Source organism: Martes martes (assembly GCF_963455335.1).
Source record: "Martes martes genome assembly, chromosome: 1".
Classification (NCBI taxonomy): Eukaryota; Metazoa; Chordata; class Mammalia; order Carnivora; family Mustelidae; genus Martes; species Martes martes.
The window spans coordinates 120102448-120127308 of record NC_137888.1 but is presented as its reverse complement, the minus strand read 5'-3'; the positions used below and the strand labels follow the sequence as shown (position 1 = coordinate 120127308).

At 43.7% G+C, this 24861-nt stretch overlaps 1 protein-coding gene across 1 annotated transcript in view; it reads left to right on the top strand.

The window, feature by feature from the left end:
* The first annotated feature begins 792 nt into the window (after positions 1-792).
* The window catches only part of PARP14 (poly(ADP-ribose) polymerase family member 14), a 50572-nt gene continuing 26503 nt past the window's right edge, over positions 793-24861 (top strand). The window contains exons 1-5 of the mRNA XM_080819903.1: positions 793-1037; positions 6009-6142; positions 6889-6922; positions 18386-18628; positions 21062-21298. Of these exons, the coding sequence (XP_080676029.1) occupies positions 851-1037; positions 6009-6142; positions 6889-6922; positions 18386-18628; positions 21062-21298 (835 nt within the window). The 5' untranslated portion in view covers positions 793-850. The remainder of the gene's footprint in view (positions 1038-6008; positions 6143-6888; positions 6923-18385; positions 18629-21061; positions 21299-24861) is intronic.

Here is a 24861-nt window from a genome sequence, read left to right as displayed (position 1 = left end):
CTGCTAGTCCCAAAGAAACCCATTTTGCTAGTAAAATAGCTGACTTTTACTTTTAGGGCTAACATCCCCATCATCTTTAGCGGTCAGGTTACATGTCACCTCCCCATAAATTCTCCCTGAGCTCGCACACCCTAGCCCCTCCTGATTTGTTCCAGGACCACCTGTATATTCCCTCCAGGAGCACTTACTCCACCGTGTCCCCACAGCGTTGTGAGCTCAATGAGGGCAGAAACTGTGTTTGTTGAATCCATCCCAGGCGCAGGGAACCTAGTAAATGTTCCATAAAGAACTGTGAATTACCACTCCCCACCCTTCCTATATTTTTGAACGTATAATAGTAACAGATCAGGAACAAAATGCAAAAGGAAAAAAAGGTCAGATACAATTCTGATCATTACTTGGGGATTTCTTTCTACATTGTAAAGAATCAGTTTGCCAAGACATGTTATTTTCTTGTAAAACGTCGGCCTGCGGCAAAAGTGAAGTTGTCTTTGTGTTTGCAGCAGGTGTTGTGCGCGGTCAAATATGCTGATTTCAGCTGTCATTTGGGGGATGAGAGGCACGCGGTGCCCGAGCTTAGGGACCCAAGTGCACAAACGGCGCAAGACTAGTTGCTTGGAGTGGCGACGACCCACCAGCCTTCGCGTGGGCCAGAGCTGAAGGTGAGGAACTGCGGGGTGGGGGTGCGGGGTGACTAGTTCGATGCCGGCACAGCTATTTACAGCTGTTGGCAGAAACTAATGCCAGGGGAGGAGTTTTCTAGGAAAGTGAAACCGAAACTTAAAGGGACAAAGTTTGCCGCACTCAGTGGGGCGGGTCGAGTAGAGGAGGCAGGGGAGCGGAGCTGAGGATGGCTGCGCCTGGCTCCTTCCCCCTGCGGGTCGAAGGGTCCTGGGGCTCCGACCCCCCGAAGAACTTGAGCACCAAGTTGCAGATGTACTTCCAGAGCGCGAGGAGATCCGGAGGCGGGGAGTGTGAGGTCCGCCAGGAGCCGGGCACCGCGACCCGCTTCCTGGCGTTCTTCCATCTAGACGCCGGTGAGGGGTGAAGGGTGGGGGTGAGAGGGACAACTGGAATCTTCCCGCGGGGTAACTTGGAACCCGCCGGGCTCCTGCTGCCGCTTTAGGGGAGGGAGGGCGCAGGGCTGCGGGCGGGACAGAGAGCGCGCGAGGGGCGAGAAGCACTCCCAAGTGCTGCCGGGAGGTGGCGGCAGAACCGCGCAAGTGAGTTCTGACGCTGACCCCGCGGTGGACGGAAAGGAGCTGATAGGCTGCTTGCCTCACCTCCTTTTACAAGGCTGCCTGCCTAGAGCCTTAGTGGCCGAGTTGTTCCATTGCAGTTGTTTTTCATTCTGTTAAAGCAGCTGTTCTAGAACTCCAAAGGTTGAACTCCAAAGGTTCCCTCACAGTTGTAAGGGAAGAGAAGGTTTCCAGAGAGAGTCACATCTCAGCTGATTCCTGAGGGCCATGGGTTGCTGACGGCAGGAAATCCGGGAGGACCGCTCCTGAACAGGTGTTGGGGCCAGGAGAGCACAAGGCATCTTCAGCAACACGCAGGGCGCCCTCAGGGAGGTTTGGATTGAGTGATGACTTTGCTAATCTCCGTGTACAAGCAAGATCTGCCGACGGGGGGGGGGGGCGCTGGGAAATTTCAAAAGGCCAAGAGGGGCGGGGGACGCCTATATTTTAAAAATCTTAGGCATTCTGTTATTAAACATCCTTCTTGTGAAGTGCTGGGGAGGAAGTTAACGCTAAGAAAAAGTTGGGTTGAGATGGTAGAGGGCCTTGAATGACACCATGAGGACTATGAACTCCCCCCCTCCCCCCCCTCCCCCCCCCCCCCCCCCCCCCCGCCATAGGCAGAGGAGAGACATGTCCAACTACACCTTAGGGAGGTAAATCTGGTTGAAAATAAGTACCTTGACTTCTGTTGGGAGAGACCCTGGAAATCACAACTTTTAGGAGATTCATGCAATGTTCTAGGTGAGGACAATTAAGTTCTTGAGCAATGAAAATCAACGTGGGGCTGGAAGATACGTATTCGTGTGCTGTTCTGGATTTGGTAACTGAGGTCAATGCTCTGAGAGAGAGGGACGGAGAGGTGGGAGAGGGAGAGGCCCCCTTTCCTTCAGTTATTTTTTTGGTGGGGGACAAAAGGTATTAAGGAATGTGAGGAGTTATGGGGATTTTCCCACAGGTCCTGAGATTCCTCATGTTTCTGGGGTCACTTGGAGGAGGGGCAAAATTGCTGACTAAAAGCACATTGGTTGTAAATATAGAAAGTTACTAGAGGGCTGTGTGCTGTTGACGGACACCCAGAATCTTTGTAGGGGGTGCGCTTGTACCTCTTCCCTCGGTTTCAGGGTGGTTCTTGGACTAGGGGCAGGGGTGACATTCTGAGTTGATGTGAGTTGGGAGTTTTGAGCCCCCCATTGCAGGCCGTTGATCGGCTGAGTTCCCCACCCTCCTTGCTGTTGCCTTTAGGAGAGGGAAGATAAGTACCCACCCAATTATTATCTGCTGGGTTCAGACACCGCCAGATCTGTAGTGAGAGGCCTGTGAGCTGCTGTTCCCAGAGGGTGTCCTTTTTCCTTTGGAATCTCATAGGAAAGGATGTGGACAACCCCTGATCCTACCTTCCTGCCGCTGGATTTAGAGAAGCATTTGAGCCAAAGGAGAGGCAATGCGGCTAACCTGAGAGAAACTGGAATGCTCTAGTCAGAGATCCAGAAGGGAAAGAATGAAACCCAGGGAGGAGAGGGGTCCACAGCTAAGTGTGTTGAAGGGGAGGCCAGTTGGGGACAGGAGACCTACTAGGCTCAGAGCCCTTATGAAAACAAAGTACCAGGTTTTCCAAGGACTGATTTCACTGAGGAATGCTCAGAAGGGCTGCTGTGCAATGTCAGCCATTTCCCCTGGATTTCATTTTCTTCAAGGAGTTTTACCATTTTGATTGCCAGCTGTCAACATCATATGGGCCTGGCCCTTAGGGACACTTACTTCTTCTTTAGAATCCCATTATCCTCCCCGGTAGTTCTCAAATTGGGGGCACAGATCTCTGTATCTGACTCACAACAGACTAATCAGATCCAGTCCCGGCAGCCTCTCAGAGATTTCGGAACCCCGGGTGCGGGTGAGTGGGAATCCGTGCATTTAACCAGCACCACGGTGACTCTGGTGTGCTAAAGTTTGGGAAGCCCTGTTGTTTGTCGCCAACACGGAGTGAAAAAGAAAAGGGAAATAATCAATAGAAAATACAAACAGCATAAAAATACCAGCAGCGCAAAATACACTTTTGTGTCCATGACGTCCTTCTGTTCTAGCCCTGAACGCAGAAATGGTTGTTCCTTCCTCTCATCGCCCAGCCCACCTCCCCCTACCTCCATCCCTAGGCTGCTCCAACGACCTCTTTTATGGTACCCCCAGCACAGATGACTCAGACTTAGAAGACTCAAAACCTTTTATGGACAAGGGCCCTGGGGGGGGGGGGCGGTGGCGGTGGCAGGAAGTGCCTATTCAGTTTCAGTTTCCCACCAGAGAAGCTATTGCCCCAGCACAATGTGGTCAGAAATTTGCTAACAGTGATCCTGGTCCTCCTGCACTGGTTCTTCTGCAGGGATTCCCTCCCCCTTCCCCCTCTCATGAGGAAGTGGCTTTACCAGGTGGGCCACTGTGTAGTGCGTTCTTCATATGATTCATGTAGTCAGAATGAGCCCAGCAGCACTGCTGTGTAGAAATAAGTGTATAGCTGGGCCGCCTGGGAGGCTCAGGGCATGATCCTGGGGTCCTGGGATCCAGCCCCAAATGGGCTCTCTGCTCAGCAGGGAGCCTGCTTCTCTCTCTCTTCCTCTGCCCTTCCACTGCTCATGCTCTCTCTCCTTCTCCAAAAATAAATAAAATCTTAAAAAAAGAAAAAAAAAGAAAAGAATTTAGTGTATGGCAAGCAGAAATATTTGGAAGCTGTATCTTTCTCTTAAATAGTTTACTCAATTTCTTCGAAGTCCAGTGTACATTGACTTAGAAGATGTTAAGCCCTGTTTTAGATGTGTGCTTTTATCCTCCTTTCGGGTCATAACTTGGCTTCTGTTGATTGTCCGTCTCTTTGGGGTAAGGGAATCCATCTCCTCTTTAGGTAAAGTTGAATGTCAGTGGTCTGAGGTTGGTGCGGGAGGGAGACTGTCCACATGGGGAGGGGTGGCTGGACGTCAGAGTTTCAGCTCTTTTTCCTTCCAGATTCACCTTGTCTTGGTTGCGGGTCACTTACCCCTATTGCTACTGTCTGCTCTCTCAAAATCCTGGTGCCCTGCGTGATTGTGCACGATCTCAGAACAGGCTTTTGCGTTTAGATGCCTGGATAAGACTCTCCCAAAGTCTAGGGGGATTATAAAAGGAATGCATCACAGCAGCCCACGACTCTAGACCAGTTGGTTTACAAAACTTGGCTGGTTCTCAGGCCTTAGGGGTCTTATTCAGTCCTCAGTCCTCCCACTAGCTTAGGCCGGCCCCTCAGGAGTCCGTGTGAAAACATCTGCTATCTCGTGAAGAGTGAAAGTAGAGTCTGGTGTTCCTTCTCATATTGTTTCTGGGGCCTGTTTCTAAGTCAGCATCTGGTGAAGGCCTCACTTCTCCTACCCTTTCATGGATGAGTGAGGTGGGAAAACTCTTCCAACTCCTTCTTAGGGAAGATTCCCTATCTCCTCCACCTCTCAGACCATCCGCACCGGAATGCAGCACGGAGCCCAACATTTCACGTCAGAGCCACCTCTGGGAGCAGCTGGGCACTCTCAAAGGTTGGCCCTCACCCTGAACTCTTCACGCCCTCTGACTGTGTTGACCACGCCTCCTCCTCTAAACTTACTCACCACCGCTTCTCCATGGCCTGGGATACACTGATTTTCCTTTTCTCTCTCTGGCTGCTCCTGCTTGTAATTATAAATTTACGTTTGCATGGCCCTTGTGGGTGTTATAAAACTCATTCACAGACACCGTTTAAGGGTGACTCAAGAAGTTAAGGTAGTTTCTCAATGTCACTCATCTAGTTTTTGGCAGAGTTGGAATTCAAATCCCAGTCTTTGGACTCATGTTCACTGTTCAGTTTTTTCACTACAACCCAGCTGCCTGCTATGCTAATTCTTTTTTTTTAATCTCTCCCATCCCTTCTTCTCTACTCCATTGATTATTGGATGTCAGGCTCTTACCATCCTAGGTTAAAGAACTGAAGGAAATACCTTTTTCACTAGGGTCCTAGCTATTGTGCTCATGGTCACTCAAATCACCTTCCTAAAACTCAGCCTTTTTTTTTTTTAAGATTATATTTATTTATTTGACAGAGAGAGACACAGTGAGAGAGGGAACACAAGCAGGGGGAGCAGGAGAGGGAGAAGCAAGCTTCCTCTGAAGCAGGGACCCAGATCCGGGGCTTGAGCCCACGACACTGGGATCATGAGCTGAGCCGAAGGCAGACACTTAACTGACTGAGCCACCCAGAAACACAGCTAAGCCCTTGAAACACAGCTTTCATCATGCCTTTTCCCAGCACCCAGTCTTCACTGTTCATCATGAGACATGCTTTGATTATTTCTCTTCACTTGTAGAATAAATATTGTTACCTTTCTTAGTACCTACTGAGCATTATGTACTGTGCGAAGTCCTTTATAATGTTTGTCAATTTAATCGATGTAACACCTATATAAGACAGTGTTCATTAATTATTTACTAATAGACAAGAAGACTGAGGCTTTGCAAATAAGACTTATTAAGGAACATTCCCAAGGGTTAAAAAAATAATAATAGTAAGGGTAAAGATGGGGTTGAAACCCATGTCTGCTTGCTAAACTTTTTATCTTTTCACCATGTAAGGACTTGCTTGGGAAACTGACCAAGCCATTGATTAAAAATGATGAAGCCCTATGGAAATCATGGAGTAATTTGGTGAATAAAGATTGCTTGACAGTTTCTTTCTTTCTTTCTTTCTTTCTTTCTTTCTTTCTTTCTTTCTTTTTGTTTCAGTTCGGCAAAGAGTTCTGGAGACTAAGAATCATGAGTTGCTATGGCCAGGAATAGGAACATTCCAGTTAACTGTCCAGTTGCCCACAGCCCCAGAGGAAGTCCAGGATGTCTTAGAGGGGGACATTCCAGCAAAGGTAAGTGAAGGCGTGAGTAAAGGGCAGCAGGGTGTTCTGCCAGGGTGTGTGGGAAGGAAATCACAATATGGAGAAGATAGAGGGATGAGAAGTATAAATCAAATTGGAATAGAAAGCACCTGACAGATGTGGAGGGCATGAAAGCAGTCATGAGGAAGATATGGGATAATGAAGGAGGGGGGCACTTTTTGTTTGATTTTAGACACTTTCTGGAAAGTCTGAATTTACAGATTATAATAAGGGTGGTTTGAGATGTAAATTTTTGGGTTTGGGTGATTTTAACCTGGAACTCACTTTGTTTTATTTGTACCTCATTTTGAGGGGACAGTGACCCATACTACCTGTGCTGTCTCCTTGACTGTAAAATGGGACAGTAATCCAACCCTCGTTGGGTTGGTGGATCGTTGTGAGGATTAAATGAGACAATCTCTGTAAAGCAGAAGGCACGGTGCTTGTTAATAGTAAACAATAAATGTTAAATGGGGAAAAGATTTAGGTCTTATCCCATTCCCCAGGCGCTTGGTGTTAATTGGGGTTTCAGTTATTTGTGACTTGTTTTTACCCATGATTCTTGGGCAAAGTAGATGCGACTCCATGTGAGGTGCGTTCAGTAGCATAAGTGCCAGAGCTCTTGATGATTGTTTCTGCGGACCCGATGTCTCCAGGTCCATCCCAGGGACAGCTTCTCAATGTAAAGAAATTATCAGTCATTTCTTGATGCTACTCTATTGTTTATTGGATTTCAGGAATCGGAGACCAAAGCACACATCCAAGACCCAGGTAAGGGGAAAGAAACAATATGGCTGACCTTCGCCAGCAGTTTTGCTTTCATTAAAGATGGCACTTGCGGGGCTCATAGTTCTGTTCTTGACTTCACAAAGCAACATGTGCTCAGCCTAGAGATGCCATCTGCATCCTTGCAGCCAGCTGTGCTGAGGGTGAGCACGGGGGGAGCCCCCTGAGATCTTCAGGCTCAGGTCCAAAGGATGGGAACAGCTCTCTCTGTGGGGACTGGGGACACCTTGCAATTGAAGGGAGGCAAAGAGGTGCCTGGGAAACGGGGATAAATTGACTCGTATTGCCCACCTGTGCCCAGCCAGCCATCGAGAAGCAAGGACCTATTGCGTCAGTGTGTGTCCTGTGTGGCTCAGTCAGTTTCTGAGCACTAGGTCTGGAGGGTGCCGTCCTCTGGGACCACAACAGGAGGGTGGGCAAAAGCTTCTAAGTGCTAAGTGCAGGATGTGGGTGCAGCAGCTCCTCTCATCCCATCTGCTGTAGGAAACAGCCTGCCACCTCGCAACTTTTGTGGCCTCTGCTGCTTCCCTAGTGTCTGGGTGTTGGCCTATAGTACCAACTGTCACTTCCCAAAGAAGCAGCTCGTTTTCCTGGCTAAGCATTCTCTTGTAAGGGGATTGGGGGAGATGGTGACCTGGGCTGAATGGCTGGGCAACAGAGATGAAGTGATTATGTATATCCAAATCTTAGGGAAAAGGAATTTCAAAAAAATGTGTAAATTATTATTTTCTAAAATTGACACTGTCTTGAGAACATGTTTCAATTTTTGCAACTTTCTCTTTTCAAAATGGCAGTTGGCTGAGAGCTGCCTTTACTTGGCAAACTGACTGGACAGGGATGCATGGATTGTTTTTACCTAACATGGAGGCACTATTCAGCTGTAGAATATAGGATGTGTGGTTTTCTTAAGCTCATGATTCCATGATTCAGGACACCTGGGTGGCTCAGTCAGTTAAGCGTCTGCCTTTGGCTTAGGCCATGATCCCAGGGTCATGGGATTGAGTCCCGCATCAGGCTCCCTGCTCAGCGAGGAGCCTGCTTCTCCCTCTGCCTGCTGCTCCCTGCTTGTTTTCTCTCTCTCCCTCTATGACAAATAAATCAATCTAGAAGAAAAAAAAAAAAAGCTCATGATTGTTTTAAGAACTTTTTGTCTGTTTGGAATAACTCCTGCTTTCTGTTCTTCAGATATGGAACAGGCTCACTTAACTCCCAGTGTTCATGGGGACCCCCTGAATCCTTATCTATTCTTTTTCAAAAAAACTTTTTAAATTAACGTATAATGTATTATTTGCCCCAGTGGTACAGGTTTGTGACTTGTCCAGCTTACACACTTCACAGCACTCACCATATCACGTACCCTCCCCAATGTCCATAACCCAATCACCCTCTCCACAATCCCCCTCCCCTCAGCAACCCTCAGTTTGTTTTGTGAGATTAAGAGTCTGTTATGGTTTGTCTCCCTCCCAATCCCATCTTGTTTCATTTTTTCCTTCCCTATCCCCCAACATCCCCCCCAACTCTGCCTCTCAACTTCCTCATATCAGGGAGATCATATGATAATTGTCTTTCTCTGATTAACTTATTTCGCTCAGCCTAATACCTCTAGTTCCATTCACGTCGTTGCAAATGGCAAGATTTCATTTCTTTTGATGGCTGCATAGTATTCCATTGTATATATATACCACCTCTTCTTTATCCATTCATCTGTTGATGGACATCTAGGTTCTTTCCATAGTTTGGCTGTTGTGGACATTGCTGCTATAAACATTGGGATGCACGTGCCCCTTCAGATCGCTACATTTGTATCTTTAGGGTAAATACCCAGTAGTGCGATTGCTGGATCTTAGGGTAGCTCTATTTTCAACTTTTTGAGGAACCTCCATGCTATTTTCCAGAGTGGCTGCATCAGCTTGCATTTCTACCAACAGTGTAAGAGGGTTGCCCTTTCTCTGCATCCTTGCCAAGATCTGTCGTTTCCTGACGTGTTAATTTTAGCCACTCTGACTGGTGTGAGGTGGTATCTCATTGTGGTTTTGATTTGTATTTCCCTGATGCCGAGTGATGTGGAGCACTTTTTCATGTGTCTGTTGGCCATTTGGATGTCTTCTTTGAAGAAATGTCTGTTCATGTTCTCTGCCCATTTCTTGATTGGGTTATTTGTTCTTTGGGTGTTGAGTTTGATAAGTTCTTTATAGATTTTGGATACTAGCGTTTTATCTGGTATGTCATTTGCAAATATCTTCTCCCATTCTGTCAGTTGTCTTTTGGTTTTGTTGACTGTTTCCTTTGCTTTGCAAAAGCTTTGATCTTGATGAAGTCCCAGTAGTTCACATTTTTGCCCTTGCTTCTGTTGCCTTTGGCGATGTTTCTAGGAAGAAGTTGCTGTGGCTGAGGTCGAAGAGGTTGCTGCCTGTATACTCCTCAAGGATTTTCATGGATTCATGTCTCACATTGAGGTCTTTCATCCATTTTGAGTCTGTTTTTGTGTGTGGTGTAAGGAAATGGTCCAGTTTCATTCTTCTGCATGTGGCTGTCTAGTTTTCCCAACACCATTTGTTGAAAAGGCTGTCTTTTTTCCACTGGACATTCTTTCCTGCTTTGTCAAAGATTAGTTGACCATAGAGTTGAGGGTCTATTTCTGGGCTCTCTATTCTGTTCCATTGATCTATGTGTCTGTTTCTGTGCCAGTACCATACTGTCTTGATGATGACAGCTTTGTAATAGAGCTTGAAATCTGGAATTGTGATGCCACCAACTTTGACTTTCTTTTTCAACATTCCTCTGGCTATTCGGGATCTTTTCTGGTTCCATATAAATTTTAGGGTTATTTGTTCCATTTCTTTGAAAAAAAATTGATGGTATTTTGATAGGGATTGCATTAAATGTGTAGATTGCTCTAGGTAACATAGACATTTTCACAATATTTGTTCTTCCAATCCATGAGCATGGAACGTTTTTCCATTTCTTCGTGTCTTCCTCAGTTTCTTCCATGAGTACTTTATAGTTTTCTGAGTACAGATTCTTTGCCTCTTTGATTAGGTTTATTCCTAGGTATCTTATGGTTTTGGGTGCAATTGTAAATGGGATTGACTTCTTAATTTCTCTTTCTTCAGTCTTGATGTTGGTATATGAAAATGCAACTGATTTCTGTGCATTGATTTTATATCCTGACACTTTACTGAATTTCTGTATGAGTTCTACCAGTTTGGGAGTGGAGTCTTTTGGGTTTTCCACATAAAGTATCATATCATCTGCAAAGAGTGAGAGTTTGACTTCTTCTTTGCCAATTTGGATGCCTTTTATTTCTTTTTGTTGTCTGATTATTGAGGCTAGGACTTCTAGTACTATGCTGCATAGCAGTGGTGATAATGGACATCCCTGCTGTGTTCCTGACCTTAGGGGAAAAGCTCTGTTTTTCCCCATTAAGAATGATGTTTGCTGTGGGTTTTTCATAGATGGCTTTGATGATATTGATGTAGGTACCCTCTGTCCCTACATTTTGCAGAGTTTTGATCAAGAATGGATGCTGTACTTTGTCAAATGCTTTTTCACCATCTATTGAGAGTATCATATGGTTCTTGCTCTTTCTTTTATTAATGTATTGTATAACATTGATTGATTTTTGGATGTTGAACCAGCCTTGCAGCCCAGGAATAAATCCCGCTTGGCTGTGGTGAATGATCCTTTTAATGTACTGTTGGTTCCTATTGGCTAGTATTTTGGTGAGAATTTTCGCCTCTGTGTTCATCAAGGATATTGGTCTGTAATTCTCCTTTTGGATGGGATCTTTGTCTGGTTTTGGGATCGAGGCAATGCTGGCCTCATAAAATGAGTTTGGAAGTTTTCCTTCCATTTCTATTTTTTGGAACAGTTTCAAGAGAATAGGAATTAATTCTTCTTTAAATGTTTGGTAGAATTCCCCTGGGAAGCCGTCTGGCCCTAGGCTCTTGTTTGTTGGGAGATTTCTGATGGCTGCTTCAATCTCTTTACTGGTCATGGGTCTGTTCAGGTTTTTTTTAATGTCTTCCTGGTTCGGTTTTGGTAGTTTATACGTCTCTAGGAATGCATCCATTTCTTCCAGATTGTCAAATTTGCTGGCATATAGTTGCTCATAATGTGTTCTTATGATTATTTGTATTTCTTTGGTGTTGGTTTTGATTGCTCCTCTTACATTCATGATTTTATTTATTTGGGTCCTTTCTCTTTTCTTTTTGATAAGTCTAGCCAGGGGTTTGTCAATCTTATTAATTCTTTCAAAGAACCAGCTCCTAGTTTCGTTGATTTGTTCTACTGTTTTTTTGGTTTCGATTTTGTTGATTTCTGCTCTGATCTTTATTATTTCTCTTCTGCTGGGTGTAGGCTTTCTTTACTGTTTTTTCTCCAGCTCCTTTAAGTGTAAGGTTAGTGTGTATTTGAGACCTTTCTTGTTTCTTGAGAAAGGCTTGTATCACTATATACTTTCCTCTCAGGACCACCTTTGCTGTGTCCCACAGATTTTGAACAGTTGTGTTTTCATTTTCATTTATTTCCATGAATTTTTTCAATTCTTCTTTAATTTCCTGGTTGACCTATTCATTCTTTAGTAGGATTTTTTTTAGCCTTCATGTATTTGAGTTCTTTCCAACTTTCTTCTTGTGATTGAGTTCTAGCTTCAGAGCCTTGTGGTCTGAAAATATGCAGGGAATGATCCCAACTTTTTGGTACTGGCTACGACCTGATTTTGACCCAGGATGTGATCTATTCTGGAGAATGTTCCATGTGCACTAGAGAAGAATGTGTATTCTGTTTTATTGGGACGGAACGTTCTGAATATATCTGTGATGTCCATCTGGTCCAGTGTGTCATTTAAGGCCTTTATTTCCTTATTGATCTTTTGCTTGGATGATCTGTCCATTTCAGTGAAGGGGGTTTGTTAAAGTCCCCTACTATTATTGTTTTATCGTTGATGTGTTTTGATTTTGTTATTAGCTGGTTTATATAGTTGGCTGCTCCTATGTTAGGGGCATAGATATTTAAAATTGTTAGATCTTGTTGGACAGACCCTTTAAGTATGATATAGTGTCCTTCCTCATCTCCTATTAGAGTCTTTGGCTTAAAATCTAATGTATCTGATATGAGGATTGCCACCCCAGCTTTCTTTTGATGTCCCTTAGCATGGTAAATTGTTTTCCACCCCCTCACTTTAAATCTGGAGGTGTTTTTGGGTCTAAAATGAGTTTCTTGTTGACAGCATATTGATAGGTTTTGTTTTTCCTTGAAAGATTATTTATTTATTTATTTATTTATTTGACAGACACAGATCACAAGTAGGCAGAGAGGCAGGCAGAGAGAGGAAGGGAAGAAGGCTCCCTGCTGAGCAGAGAGCCTGATGTGGGGCTCGATCCCAGGACCCTGGGATCATGACCTGAGCTGAAGGCAGAGGCTTTAACCCACTGAGCCACCCAGGCGCCCCGGGTTTTGTTTTTAATCCATTCTGATACACTGTGTCTTTTGACTGGGGCATTTAGCCCATTTACATTCAGGGGAACTATTGAAAGATATGAATTTAGTGCCGTTGTATTGCCTGTAAGGTGACTGTTACTGTATATTGTCTCTGCTCCTTTCTGGTCTACTACTTTTAGGCTCTCTCTTTGCTTAGAGGACCCCTTTCAATATTTCCTGGAGGGCTGGTTTGGTGTTTGCAAATTCTTTTAATTTTTGTTGTCCTGGAAGCTTTTTATCTCTCCTTCTATTTTCAGCGATAGCCTAGCTGGATATAGTATTCTTGGCTGCATATTTTTCTCATTTAGTGCTCTGAATATATCATGCCAGTTCTTTCTGGCATGCCAGGTCTCTGTGGATAAGTCTTCTGCCAATCTAATGTTTCTACCATTGTATGTTACAGACTTCTTGTCCCAAGCTGCTTTCAGGATTTTGTCTTTGTCACTAAGACTTGTAAGTTTAATTATTAGATGACAGGGCATGGACCTATTTTTATTGATTTGAAGGGGGGTTCTCTGTGCCTCCTGGATTTTGATGTTCCTTTAGGGATATTCTCTACTATAATAATTCTCTACTATAATAAAATAATCTACTATAATTTGCTCCAATATACCTTCTGCCCCCCTCTCTCTTTCTTCTTCTTCTGGAATCCCAATTATTCTAATATTGTTTTGTTTTATGGTATCACTTATCTCTCGAGTTCTCCCAGTAGTTGTTTGTCTCTCTTTTGCTCAGCTTCTTTGTTCTCTGTCATTTGGTCTTCTATATCATTAATTCTCTCTTCTGCCTTATTTATCCTAGCAGAAAAAGTCTCCTTTTTTTTATTGTACCTCATTAATAGCTTTTTAAAAAAATTTCAACTTGGTTAGATTTTAGTTCTTTTATTTCTCCAGAAAGGGATTTTATTTCTCCAGAAAGCATTTCTCTAATATCTTCCATGCCTTTTTTGAGCCCAGCTAGCACCTTGAGAATTGTCATTCTGAACTCTAGTTCTGACATATTACCAATGTCCATATTGATTAGGTCCCTAGCTGTTGGTACTTCCTCTTGTTCTTTTCTTTATGGTGAATTTTTTGGCCTTGTCATTTTATCCAGGTAAGAATATATGAACGAGAGAATAAAGTACAAAAGGGGTGACAAAGACCTCAGAAAAAAGTACGCTAACCAAATCAGAAGAGGTCCAAAACCAGGGGGAGAAGAATGGGGGAAAAAAGAAATAAAAATTAAAAATTTTATATATGTATGCATATATGTATATAATTTTATTATTTATAGATAAATAGAACATCTATTCATCTGAATAGAACAGAACAGAGCCACCCACTTGATTTTGGGTGTATTTTCGTCTCTTAGAAGAAACTACCTCCCAAAATGTTAAAGAAAGAAAAACTTATATATATACAAAAATAAGGGTAAACACAATTAAGGAATGAAATATGACTATAAAGATGAAAAATTTTTAGGAAATTCTAAAAAAGGAATTGATAAGATAAGTTGGTTGGAAAAAGAAAAAAGAAGGAGGAAATGTGCTCAGGCTGGGGACTAAAACAAAGCCATGTGCTAGATTAGGGTATATTTTGAGCTTTTAGAAGAAATTATATCCCAAAATTTTTTAGGAAAAAAACCCTATATGTATACAAAAAATAAGGTTAAATACAATGAAGGGATAAAATATGACTATAACAATGAAGGTTTAGAAAGATTTTTTTTTAAGAAAGGTATTGTTAAGATAAACTAGTTACAAAACATTAAAAGAAGAAAGAGGGAAAAGTTAAAAAAATAGAATAAGAAAAAAATAAAATAAAAAAAAATTTAACTTTGCAAGACTAATGGATCATGGGGAAAAAGCCATGAATGCTATGTGTTACTTTCCCCTAGCTCTGGAGTTCCGCTGTTCTCCTTGAGTTGTGAACTTGGTCTTGGCTGGATGTTCTTGCTGTTCTTCTTCAGGATGGGCCTGTTGTAATGATTCTCAAATGTCTTTGCCCGAGGCGAATTGCACCACCTGTGCCAGGGGCCAGGCTAAGTAATCTGCTTGGGTTCACTCTTGGAGCTTTTGTTCCCTGAATGCTTTCCATAGAGCTTTGGAGGACTGGAATGACAATGGCAGCCTCCCAATCTCTGGCCCAGAGGAGTCAAGTGCTCGGGGCCCCACTCCTCCGTGCACCCTCAGAGAAAAGCAGTCAATTCCCTCTGTCTTCCTGGTGTCTGGCCACGTTCCATGCTCATCCAGCCTGTGACCGGGCATTTCTATCTCTGGTGCACAGCCCCGTTTGGAGTCTCCACACCCAGCAGATTCCTGCTGTGCTGCTTCTCCCAGAGCAGCAAGGTGAGCCTCCCTGGATCTACCACTTGTGGGGTTCCTGCTTGAAGAGCAGTGGCCTGACTGTGCTTTGGATCATGGTTTAAGGTTACCCCGATCTGAAAGCTCACTCTTCAGCTCTGTCTCTGTAGTCGGCTTCCCCGCTCTGGTACCTGGCAGCTGTGCTACACACAGACACCCCTGATCTTTCTGTGACCCTGCAGGACCTGAGACCACACTATCCCCGCGAGGGCTCCACGCCTGCTTAGCCTCTGGAGCGACGTCCCTCAGTGGAGCAGACTTCTTAAAGTTCTGATTTTGTGCTCCACTGCTTCACTGCTTGCCAGGAGCCATCCCCTCCCCCCATGGTCTATCTTCCCGTCGCTTTGGATTCACTTCTCTGCTCATCCTACCTTTCAGAAAGTGGTCGATTTTCTGTTCCTAGAATTGCTGCTCTTCTTCTCTTCTATCTCCTGTTGATAGTTTGTAGGTGTTCAGAATGGTTTGATAACTATTTAGCTGAACTCCTGGGATCTGATGTCATTTCAGACTGCTCCTCCTCTGCCATCTTGCTTCTGTCTCCCTAAATCCTTATCTATTCTTGGAAAAATGCCTTATGTGCTATACCCTTAAGCTCAATTTTATACCAATGTGGTTTTATATTGGTACAATTATATCTGTACCATTTCCTGGGTCTAGACTTTAATCAAGTCTGTGTTTCTTATGGATTCATAGATTTTACCCTAACTCTGTCTTAACTGATTTGTTAGCACTGTTTCAGATATGCTTACAACACCAAGGATATTCTCAGGAAGAGCCATCCAGCCCCACCCCACCAATGGACTTTTCATTGTCCTGAGACTTTAGACTCATTTGTTGCCCTGTTTTTACATGACTCAGACTCCAATGATAGTATGCAGCCAGGAAGGTGGGCAGTCTTTAACAAAGTGTGTCATTGGCCCCTTTCAGAGATGTAAGAGGAGGTCCCTTGTCGCTTGGTTGCTCCACACTGAATCCTGACTGTGACCCTAAGGCTAGGACTCTTGAAGTTAATTGGAATGGTGTAGACAGTTTTCACAACCAAGCAAAATCAGGGTAGAGGGTGTTTCCCTAATAGGTTCCAGATTTCAGGGATGAGGAGAATAGAGAATACAGCATGCTGAGTGCATCAGGCATGCCTGAAACCCTGGGTGTAAAGTTGAAGATGGGCAAGCAGTAGTCAGAGGAAGGACAGGTCAGTCAAGCCACACAGCAACACCAGAGGATGTGAGCACTGAGCTAATGTCCTGTTCCAGGCTAAGCTGAGTTGGGCTGGGTCTGCAAGGTGGAAACCAACAATTGAAAGAACCCATTGAAGAGAGACATGCAAGAGCAGAGAGATACTGGTCACTTGTGGTCAGCAAATTCTGGCTTTTTCAACTCTACTACATTTCCACCCTGGACTCTCTTCTAAATTCCAGACCTTGTGTCTGACTTTACTGTTGGAAATTATGTTAGAGCCACCATGTCAAAGTCACCTGTAACATCTTCTTCCTCAAACCAGTACTCTTTCTGGCTTCCTTATTTCTCTTGAAGTATACAATCAGTCTGTCCTGCACCTACTGGTCATCTCTCTTCTTTTAGCCTTCACATCTGTTAGTCACAGAGAGTTAATCTTTTTTTTTTTTTTTTAAGGTTTTTGTCATCTGTCCCTCCCTCATGCCAGGCTGCCATTATTACCTCACAAATCCAACATGGCAGGAGCACCCTGCTTGGTCTCTCTGTATTTGATGTCCTTCTCCTTAAATCTGACCAGCCCTTTTTCTACTGCTAAATATCCTGTCCTTCTTATCACAGAAACCTTCCACAATTCACCCTTACTACTGACTACGAGATAAAGTCCACACCACGTTTTGGATGAAGCCAACTTTTCTGGCCTCATTTCTTATATCTACACACAAGTGCTCCTTGAGCTTCATCGGTCAGATCACAATTTCCTAAGGAATCTGGCACAGTCATGGCACTCTGCCTGTACTTCTGGGGTCCACAATCCCCTCTATCCCACTTCTCTATATCTAAACTCTAGAGAGCTTTCAAGATCCGCTCAGCTTCTCCTTTTCCTGAAGCCTTTCCAGGGCAGCCCCGTCCCCTTCTATGTCTCTCGGACTCCTGCCTGGATTGGTGCTGCCCTTTATTTGGCAGTTAAGCAAGCCTCTCTTGTGATGAAGCTCCTACTAGTCATAAAGTTATAAAACTATGTTGCTGGAAAGGCTCTTACCATTCAGTTCATCCAGGACTCTCTTGTAAAGAGACATGCCTGAGGTCACACGGCTAAAGAGTAGCCGAGTCAGGGGTTGAACTCAGACAACCTCACCATCAGCTCAGCAGTCCTTCAGCTTTGTCACACCTGTCTCATGGAATGCTGTGTTATTATTGACCTTAGATTATTTTTTATTTGGCATGAGTGCATGGTGTTACATCTGCACAAAACAGGAGTATGTGTCAGGGTCACCTAACTGCTGTAACAAACACCCCTCCACATCATAGGTCAGTGGGGTCAGCAGCTGGGGATGCGGGGAGCCTAGACTGCTTCAGGAATTCCAGGTTCCTTCCATCTTTTGACAAGATTACTTTTGATACATGGCCTCCAAAGTTACTGCCAAGGAGAGTGGAAACTCACACAAAGGAGATTTGTACTTGCCAGGCATGGAAGCGCAATTCACGCTTCCACCCATATTCCATTAGCCACATGAACTTGGCTGTGGGAAGTCTGGCAACTGTTGCCCAGAAAGAAAACAAAATGGATTTGGTGAGCATGTAGCATTTTACTCTGTTGTGATAAACATTTATAAAATGTCAGATCTTTTCATCATTTTTCTTGTATACCTCCATTAGAAAATCTGTAAGTTTCTTATGTGATGTTTTTTGTATGCACCCCTCTCCACACCTCCAGTGCCTTGAATGTAATAAGGGCCCCAGTTGAACAGTCACTCACAGAATGTCTGAAGATTATATCCTATGCATCCTGGTGCACTGGGCAATCTTTGTGTGGGATTGACCTGATGCACAGATGGAACTTAACATAGGGCCAGCAATGGAGGGGAACAGGCTGGCTGGGAGGATTGCTGATCCGTGAGCTTGATGTATACATACAGCTCTCTAGACCATTTTATTTTCTATGCATATTCCTTAGTCATTCAGTGAGTATCCTTTCTTCTCTTCAGTGAGGAAAACATTACTTTTCGGAGCCTTATGTGTTACGTCATCAGATAGTCTCGCTCTCCTCCAGTGGCCCAAGCTGTAAGTCAGCAAACGCTCTTGAGCCTCAAGTATGGGCCAGGTACCAGCAATACAAGGATGAATAAACATGTCTCTTACTTTGGAGAAACTGAGTTCCATAACTAAAACTAAGCACTTGTTGGAGGCATATGTCAAGGTGATGAAAGACCGTTTCCTCAGAGAGACGAGGCAGAAAAGGGCATAATAAAAACCAAACTTAACAATAATGATGGTTAAGTGCTACATTTTATTTTTAACTAAATTAAGCGAAAAGCCTTCTCAGATCTTTTTTTATTTGACTTAGCCAAGAGATTGAAAAAGAAAGAGGACAGTGTCTTATGATAATTTGCTAAGACCATGTCAGACAAATATAACATCTTGTACCTCTTTTGTTCTTCTAAAATCAGATGTGTCAGAAGAAGTGGGTGCAGAATTTTCTCCCAGTAGAAGATCAGAGAAAATGGAAGATACCTCAGAAGAATGTGAAAATACTTCCTCTTCGGTTGCATTTGAAAATCTCAAGGCAAATGTAACCGATATAATGTTAATTTTGATAGTGGAGAATGTAAGTGGCCTGTCCAGTGATGCTTTTCAAGTGGAAGTATTACAGGATTTTGACGTTGCTGTAGTTACCTTTCCAACGCATGTGGGTAAGATCAAGTGATCCCGCATTTGCCAATCTTCTTTGCGCCCCACTTTGGGATTTGACACCCAGCTAATTCAATGTCTCTGAAAGCTTGACTTTTTATCTTAATTCGTTAATAAGAAATTGATATAGGTTAATATAGGTGCTTTTTTATTTTGAAAGAGAAGCAAATTTGTTTTAAAACTAAATTCTGGTATGTTCAGTAAATCAGACTTCATTGTATGTGTGTGTGTGTGTGTGTGTGTGTGAGAGAGAGAGAGAGAGAGAGACAGAGAGACAGAGATAACACACCCAAAAAGAAATCTAAAGTCTAAGCTTATAGAAGTGATTCAAGCAGAAGAGTCAGCATTTTCACATGCATTATCTCACTGGGAGAAGTAAATACTGATCTATGTTACCAAGCTGGACTTACTGGAATGCAATAATGCTGATAATGGCAGACACTCATCTAGAGACTCTGTAAGTCAGGTACTACGCCAAGCTCATTACATGTGTTAACTCATTGGTTCCTTTTTTTTTTTTTTAAGATTTTATTTATTTATTTGACAGAGAGAGATCACAAGTAAACAGAGAGGGAAGCAGGCTCCCTGCTGAGCAGAGAGCCCGATGCGGGACTCGATCCCAGGACCCTGATATCATGACCTGAGCCGAAGGCAGAGGCTTAACCCACTGAGCCACCCAGGCGCCCTCATTGGTTCCTTTTAACAACGTTTTGACATTGTTACTACTCCCCATTTTACAGTTGAGGAAACAAAGGCGCAGAGATGCTAATAAATTCTTGGATTTGAACCCCACTGCCCACCTCTACATAGCCTCTCCCCTTACATCCTTTCCTATGTATTTTTCTTAGTACTTTCATAGTCATCCCTCATGCAGGAGAGGAAGTGTACGTGATACAGGGAATGAGGGCTCTTCAAGGTCTGTGTGAGGAGTCATGTTCAGAAGGACCATGGAGTTTTCCAGTCTGAGCCCTCGCTATGCCATGGCCGTGGCAGGAGGATGGTCGTGAAGTCAGAATTCTAGCTCCGCCATTTGACTAATTCTCGGAGCTTATCCCAGTTACTCCCCTCTGTGCTTGACTTCTGTCCTCGATAGAATGGAGGAAAAATGACTTACCAGATACAGCTTCTAAGAGGATTAGATGAGACAATGTGTGCAAAGCTCTTAATATACCCCTGACACATGGTAAAGACTCAACGAAGGGAGCTATTCTTATGTCAAATCTATAATTATTTCTTATAAAGGAAAAACTAAGTGGACTTGCTTTTGTTCATTAATCGAAAATCTTGAACGCCTACAATGTGCCAGGCACTTGTTGAGGTGCTGTGAGTACAGAGATGAATAATTCCTGGTCCCTGCTCTTGAGGAATGGCTATGGAGCTGGAGACCCATATGTAAATGAAAAATGAAGACGTGAGAGGAGAAGCTGCCTGCTTCCACTGTGAGCGGCAGGCTGTGGGGAATGGGAGGAAAGGGGACCCAAACAAGGTGGCTTGGTTTATACTCTAGTGGCCCTAGTCTCCCAGGTCCCCAATACACTGTTGTTTCCTGCCACTGCTCTTCTCTCTGCAGGAAAAGTTTCCTCCCCTAATCTATCTGCTAAACTCCTCTTTATCCTTCAAAACTCAAATCAGCAGCCACTTAACTCTGGCAGTCCTTGTGGGATTCCCACTATTTGTCTTCCTGCCTCATCTGATCCCACAATAGGCCATTTGTGTGCTTTCAAGACCCCCACCCCTTCTTAGATGGTAAATTTTCAAGGACTTGTTATATTCATCTCTCTATCCCCAGATCCTAGCACAGTGCCTGGCTCATTGTGAGCCCACTATTGATATTTATTAATTTGAAAGAGATAAACAGGGTCAATCCTGAAAAAGGAATAGGACAGGACTTAAACAAATCCAAGAAGGGCATTTCAGGTACAGGTGGTTATATATAGGGAGGCAAAAGAGAATAAGGTTTTCAAAATAATGACTAGTTTTTGTGGCAATAAAGAAAATAAAAGGAATGGCAGAGGGTAACCAGAGGTGATGTTTGGAAATTAGTTTGGAGTCAAATAGCCAACCAAGGGCATTTTAAGGCTAGCTAAGGGAGCCATCATAGGACTTGAGAAAGGAGGGGAGTGAGAGATTTGTATTGCAGAGAGAACACTCAGGTAGGACGTCAAGGTGGGTGGGAGAGAGCTGTGCCTGTAGGAGGGACACAGCTCAGCGGCAGTACGCCAGGTAAAACGTTTACACGTGTGTTACTCGTCCAACCAGGAGTTGTAAGCGTGTAAATTCCCATATAGAAATGAAGACCTTGCCTCTAAAAATTGAGCACTTAGCTATCTCCTTTATCTCAGTTAATATTCAGACAGTTTCTTCTGTATAACATAAAAGTATGGTCATAATTTTCTGATGGATGGATGGATTGACTGATTGATTTTGATTTGTAGATGCTGTGAAATTTGTTGACAATTGTGTCAGGCACCACTTCGTGAAACAACTCCAGCTTTCTCCGAGACTTCTGGAAGTGACAAGAACAGTCAGGGTTGAAAACCTGCCACCTGGTGTTGATGACTATAATCTGAAATGTTTATTTGAAAATCCTCAAAATGGAGGAGGGAGAGTTGCCAGTATTGAGTGTTTGCCTGAAGAGAATTCGGCTCTGATTGAGTTTTTTGACAAAAAAGGTAATATCTATGAGCCTGATTTTGTGAACCTACCTTACAGACTCTAAGCCATTTTAGCAGATCTTAACAGTTATCAGTTGAGTTCTGATGCATTTTATTTTTTAATTCATAAATTTCACTGGAAATCCAATTAGTAATCCTGTTCATCTGGGATATGATAGTTATCCAGTGATTTCAACTTTAGAGAAGCAGGGCCCAGTTTTGAAAGATACAAGGAGATTCTCTCATGAGTCTCTGCCTATAGTGAAAACTCCATAATTCTTACAATCTTTGAAATACTGTATTTAAAAAAAGATGATCTGTGTTTTAGCTGTATACTTAGTAGAAATTCTCAAGTTAATTTCAATAAGGTTGGGTAAAGAAATACTCAGAAACACATACAATTCCTTTAATGTATCACTACTTCCCCTTCACCTGTCAGTGTCATCATTCAGAAATTAATAGGGGTGGTCCAGTGGATGTCCGCTGGATTATTCTTTGCGGCACCCCTGTGAAAACCATGTTCAGCTGAACCTTAGGGAAACACTTCTGAGGGTTTTGTCGATACTTGATTGCCACTAGATTGCCAGTTCTCTGAGGCACGTACAATGTCAGGTTGGAGATTCCACTCGATGTTCAGAGGTGAAGGCTGAGGAGTGGGAATTAGGGGGCCAGGCTCCTTAGGAAGAGAAGGAACAGTGGGTCTGGGACCATCAGGGGGAGCATAAGACACGATCACATGGTATTCCACCCACCGAAGATAAACTGCTCCATGGGGGATCCGTGGAGGAAACTCCCTTTGGCTTTGATGAGTTGGGGAAACTGGGGTGAAGGTATGCTTTGGCTTAAAATAGAATGAAAGTTCTAGTGTTCCTTGGGCAAGGGGACAAAAGAGGAGCTTCTGTCACAATTTCTTTAAATCTCCCAGAGCTTGGGCTTGGGCCCAGGCAAGGAGCTCCATAAAGCTGCCTACTCTAGAAGTGAGCCTCCCGTTTATGGTGGGGCTTCAGACCTCTTGAAGGCCAGGGGCAGTTGGGTGTGTCCTCGGAATGTCTACATTACCCACGTATGACTAATAATAGGAACTATTTAATTGGGGTTGTTTTATGCAGAGCCACACATGTGAGCAGTAGGGCACTCTCAAAGGCTCCCTTTCATCCTGACCTCTTTGTACCATCTGACTACGCTGACCATGCCTCCTCATCTAAACTCATGAACGCTGTTCTCTCTGATCTGAGATACACTGATTTTCCTTTCTTTCTTTGGCCACTCCTTCTTATAATTATGATCTCTGATCTGAGATACATCGATTTTCCTTTCTTTCTTTGGCCGCTCCTTCTTATAATTACGTTTGCATAGCTCTGCAGGGTGCTACAAAGTACATTCGCAGACCCTGGTTTGTGGACATTGCTATTACTGTAATCCCTGTTCTACGCATGAGAAACAGGCACAGAAAGGGCGAATAACTTGACTAAGTTTACACAGCTAGTAAGTGACAGAGCCAGGATTTGAACCTGGCTAGTCTGGCTAATCTATGCTCTTAAACTCTCCATTCTTTGCCAGTCATTTACTCACCTATACCATTACGGGTTCTTACAGGCTGTCTCACCCCTTACGATGGGTTATTAGTAAGGAGGCCAACTGTAGTTAAAGCTGGATTAAAAACACAATTTACTCAGCAGTCTACATTTTATGTAGATTATTTGAGAGGAATAAGTTGAGCACTTACTCTGGAATTATTTTGTTCAGTTTTACAAAATCTGATTCACAGAATCTTAAGGAAAAGAACTCTTACCTAATACCTACTCTAGGTAAGATCTTTTGCTGCGTTTTCTGCTACAGTAGCTCACTGAATCCTAGTAATGCCATGCGTATAGTAACTTTTTCTTGAAGATGAGGAAACAGGATGGAGAAGTTAAGGCACAGTAAGGTGACATCTGTGATGGTTCTTGAGTCAGACAGATCAGAGTTCAAATCCTGGCTTTGGTGCTTACTAGCTTTGTGATCTTGGGCAAATTACTCGATTACTTTACTTTATACGTATATGTATATATATGTATATATATATAGTTTAGAGAAAGAGAGCACAGGTGGAGGGGCAGAGAGTGAGAGAGGGAACCTTAAGCAGACGCCACACTGAGTGCAGAACCTGACGCGGGGCTTGATCTCACAACCCCAAGATCATGACCTGAGCTGAAACCAAGAATTGGACGCTTAACTGACTGTGCCACCCAGGCACCCCTATACATGTTTTTATTGAAGTATAGTCGACACACAAGGTTACATTAGTTTCAGGTGGACAACACAGTGATTCAACAACTCCATATGCTCTCCCCACAAGTGTAGCCGCCATCTGTCACCCTACAGCATGATCACAGTATCATTGATTCTATTCCCTATGCTGTCCCTTTCCTCTCTGTGACTTATGCGTTCCATAGCTAGAAGCCTGTATCTCCCTGTCCTTGTTATCCATGCATCACAGTGGCTGCACCAATTTACATTCGACCAATAGTGCCTGAGGGCTCCTTTTTCTCCACCTCCTCGTGGACACTTGTTACTTCTTGTCTTTTTGATACTAGACATTCTGATTGGTGTGAAGTGATACCTCACCATAGTCTTGATTTGTATTTCCCTAATGAGTAGTGGTGCTGGGCACGTTTTCATGCATGTCTGTTGGCCATCTGCATGTCCTCTTTGGAAAAATGCCTATTCAGGTCCGCTGTTGGGCAAGTTACTTTAACCCACCAAAGCCTGTTTTCTCATCTGTAAAATAGGGCCCACATTACTACTTGCCTCAGAGGAATTTGTGAGGATCAAATGAAATTATGCCTGCAATGTGCTTGGCACATCGTGGGTCCTAAGTACACATTAGTGGTCCCTGGTCCTGCCTAGGCTTGGAGCCTTTACAAAGCCACATTGGGAAGTTCAGGCTGTGGGTCTTGGCCTCTGAAGGCCATGTTCTTTTGATGATGACTGGCTCCAGGCCTAGGAGACAATCATGTACAAGCTGAAGTTATTTTTAACATCTCTCTGCAAGGATGTTATTTTAATCCAAGTTGTTATTGGAATTCATTCTAATTTTCTTCCTTCTTAGACTCCCTATACCTGTCTCATAACTAATACAAGGGGAAGAAGAGTACCCCCTCCCATGCCCCCCCCCACACACATATCCCACTGTAGGGACTGCTCCAATGGAAGTGGCAGGAGAGGGATTATAGCAAGGACAAGGGGGAGGTACAGGACTTACTGAATCTGAGGTCCCAGGGGCTGGGCTCTCCAATGGCTGTGAGGTGATCTTGTTTGGAACCCCTGATAAAAGGGGCAAGAGCGTGGGCTCTGGGCTTAGACAGACCCTGGCTCAAATCTGAGCTCAGTTATTTGTCCTTTACATCACCCTAACTGAGTTACATAACCTTCCCTAGCCTCAGTTTTATCATTTGTAAATAGGGATGATAATAATCCTGCCTCTCAGAGGGCTGCTGGGAGGCTGAAATAAATAAATATATGGAAAGCACTTAGAATGGGTCTGACACATGGTCAGCTCTGATAATTATTGTTATGCTCCTCCTGTTACAGGTATGAAA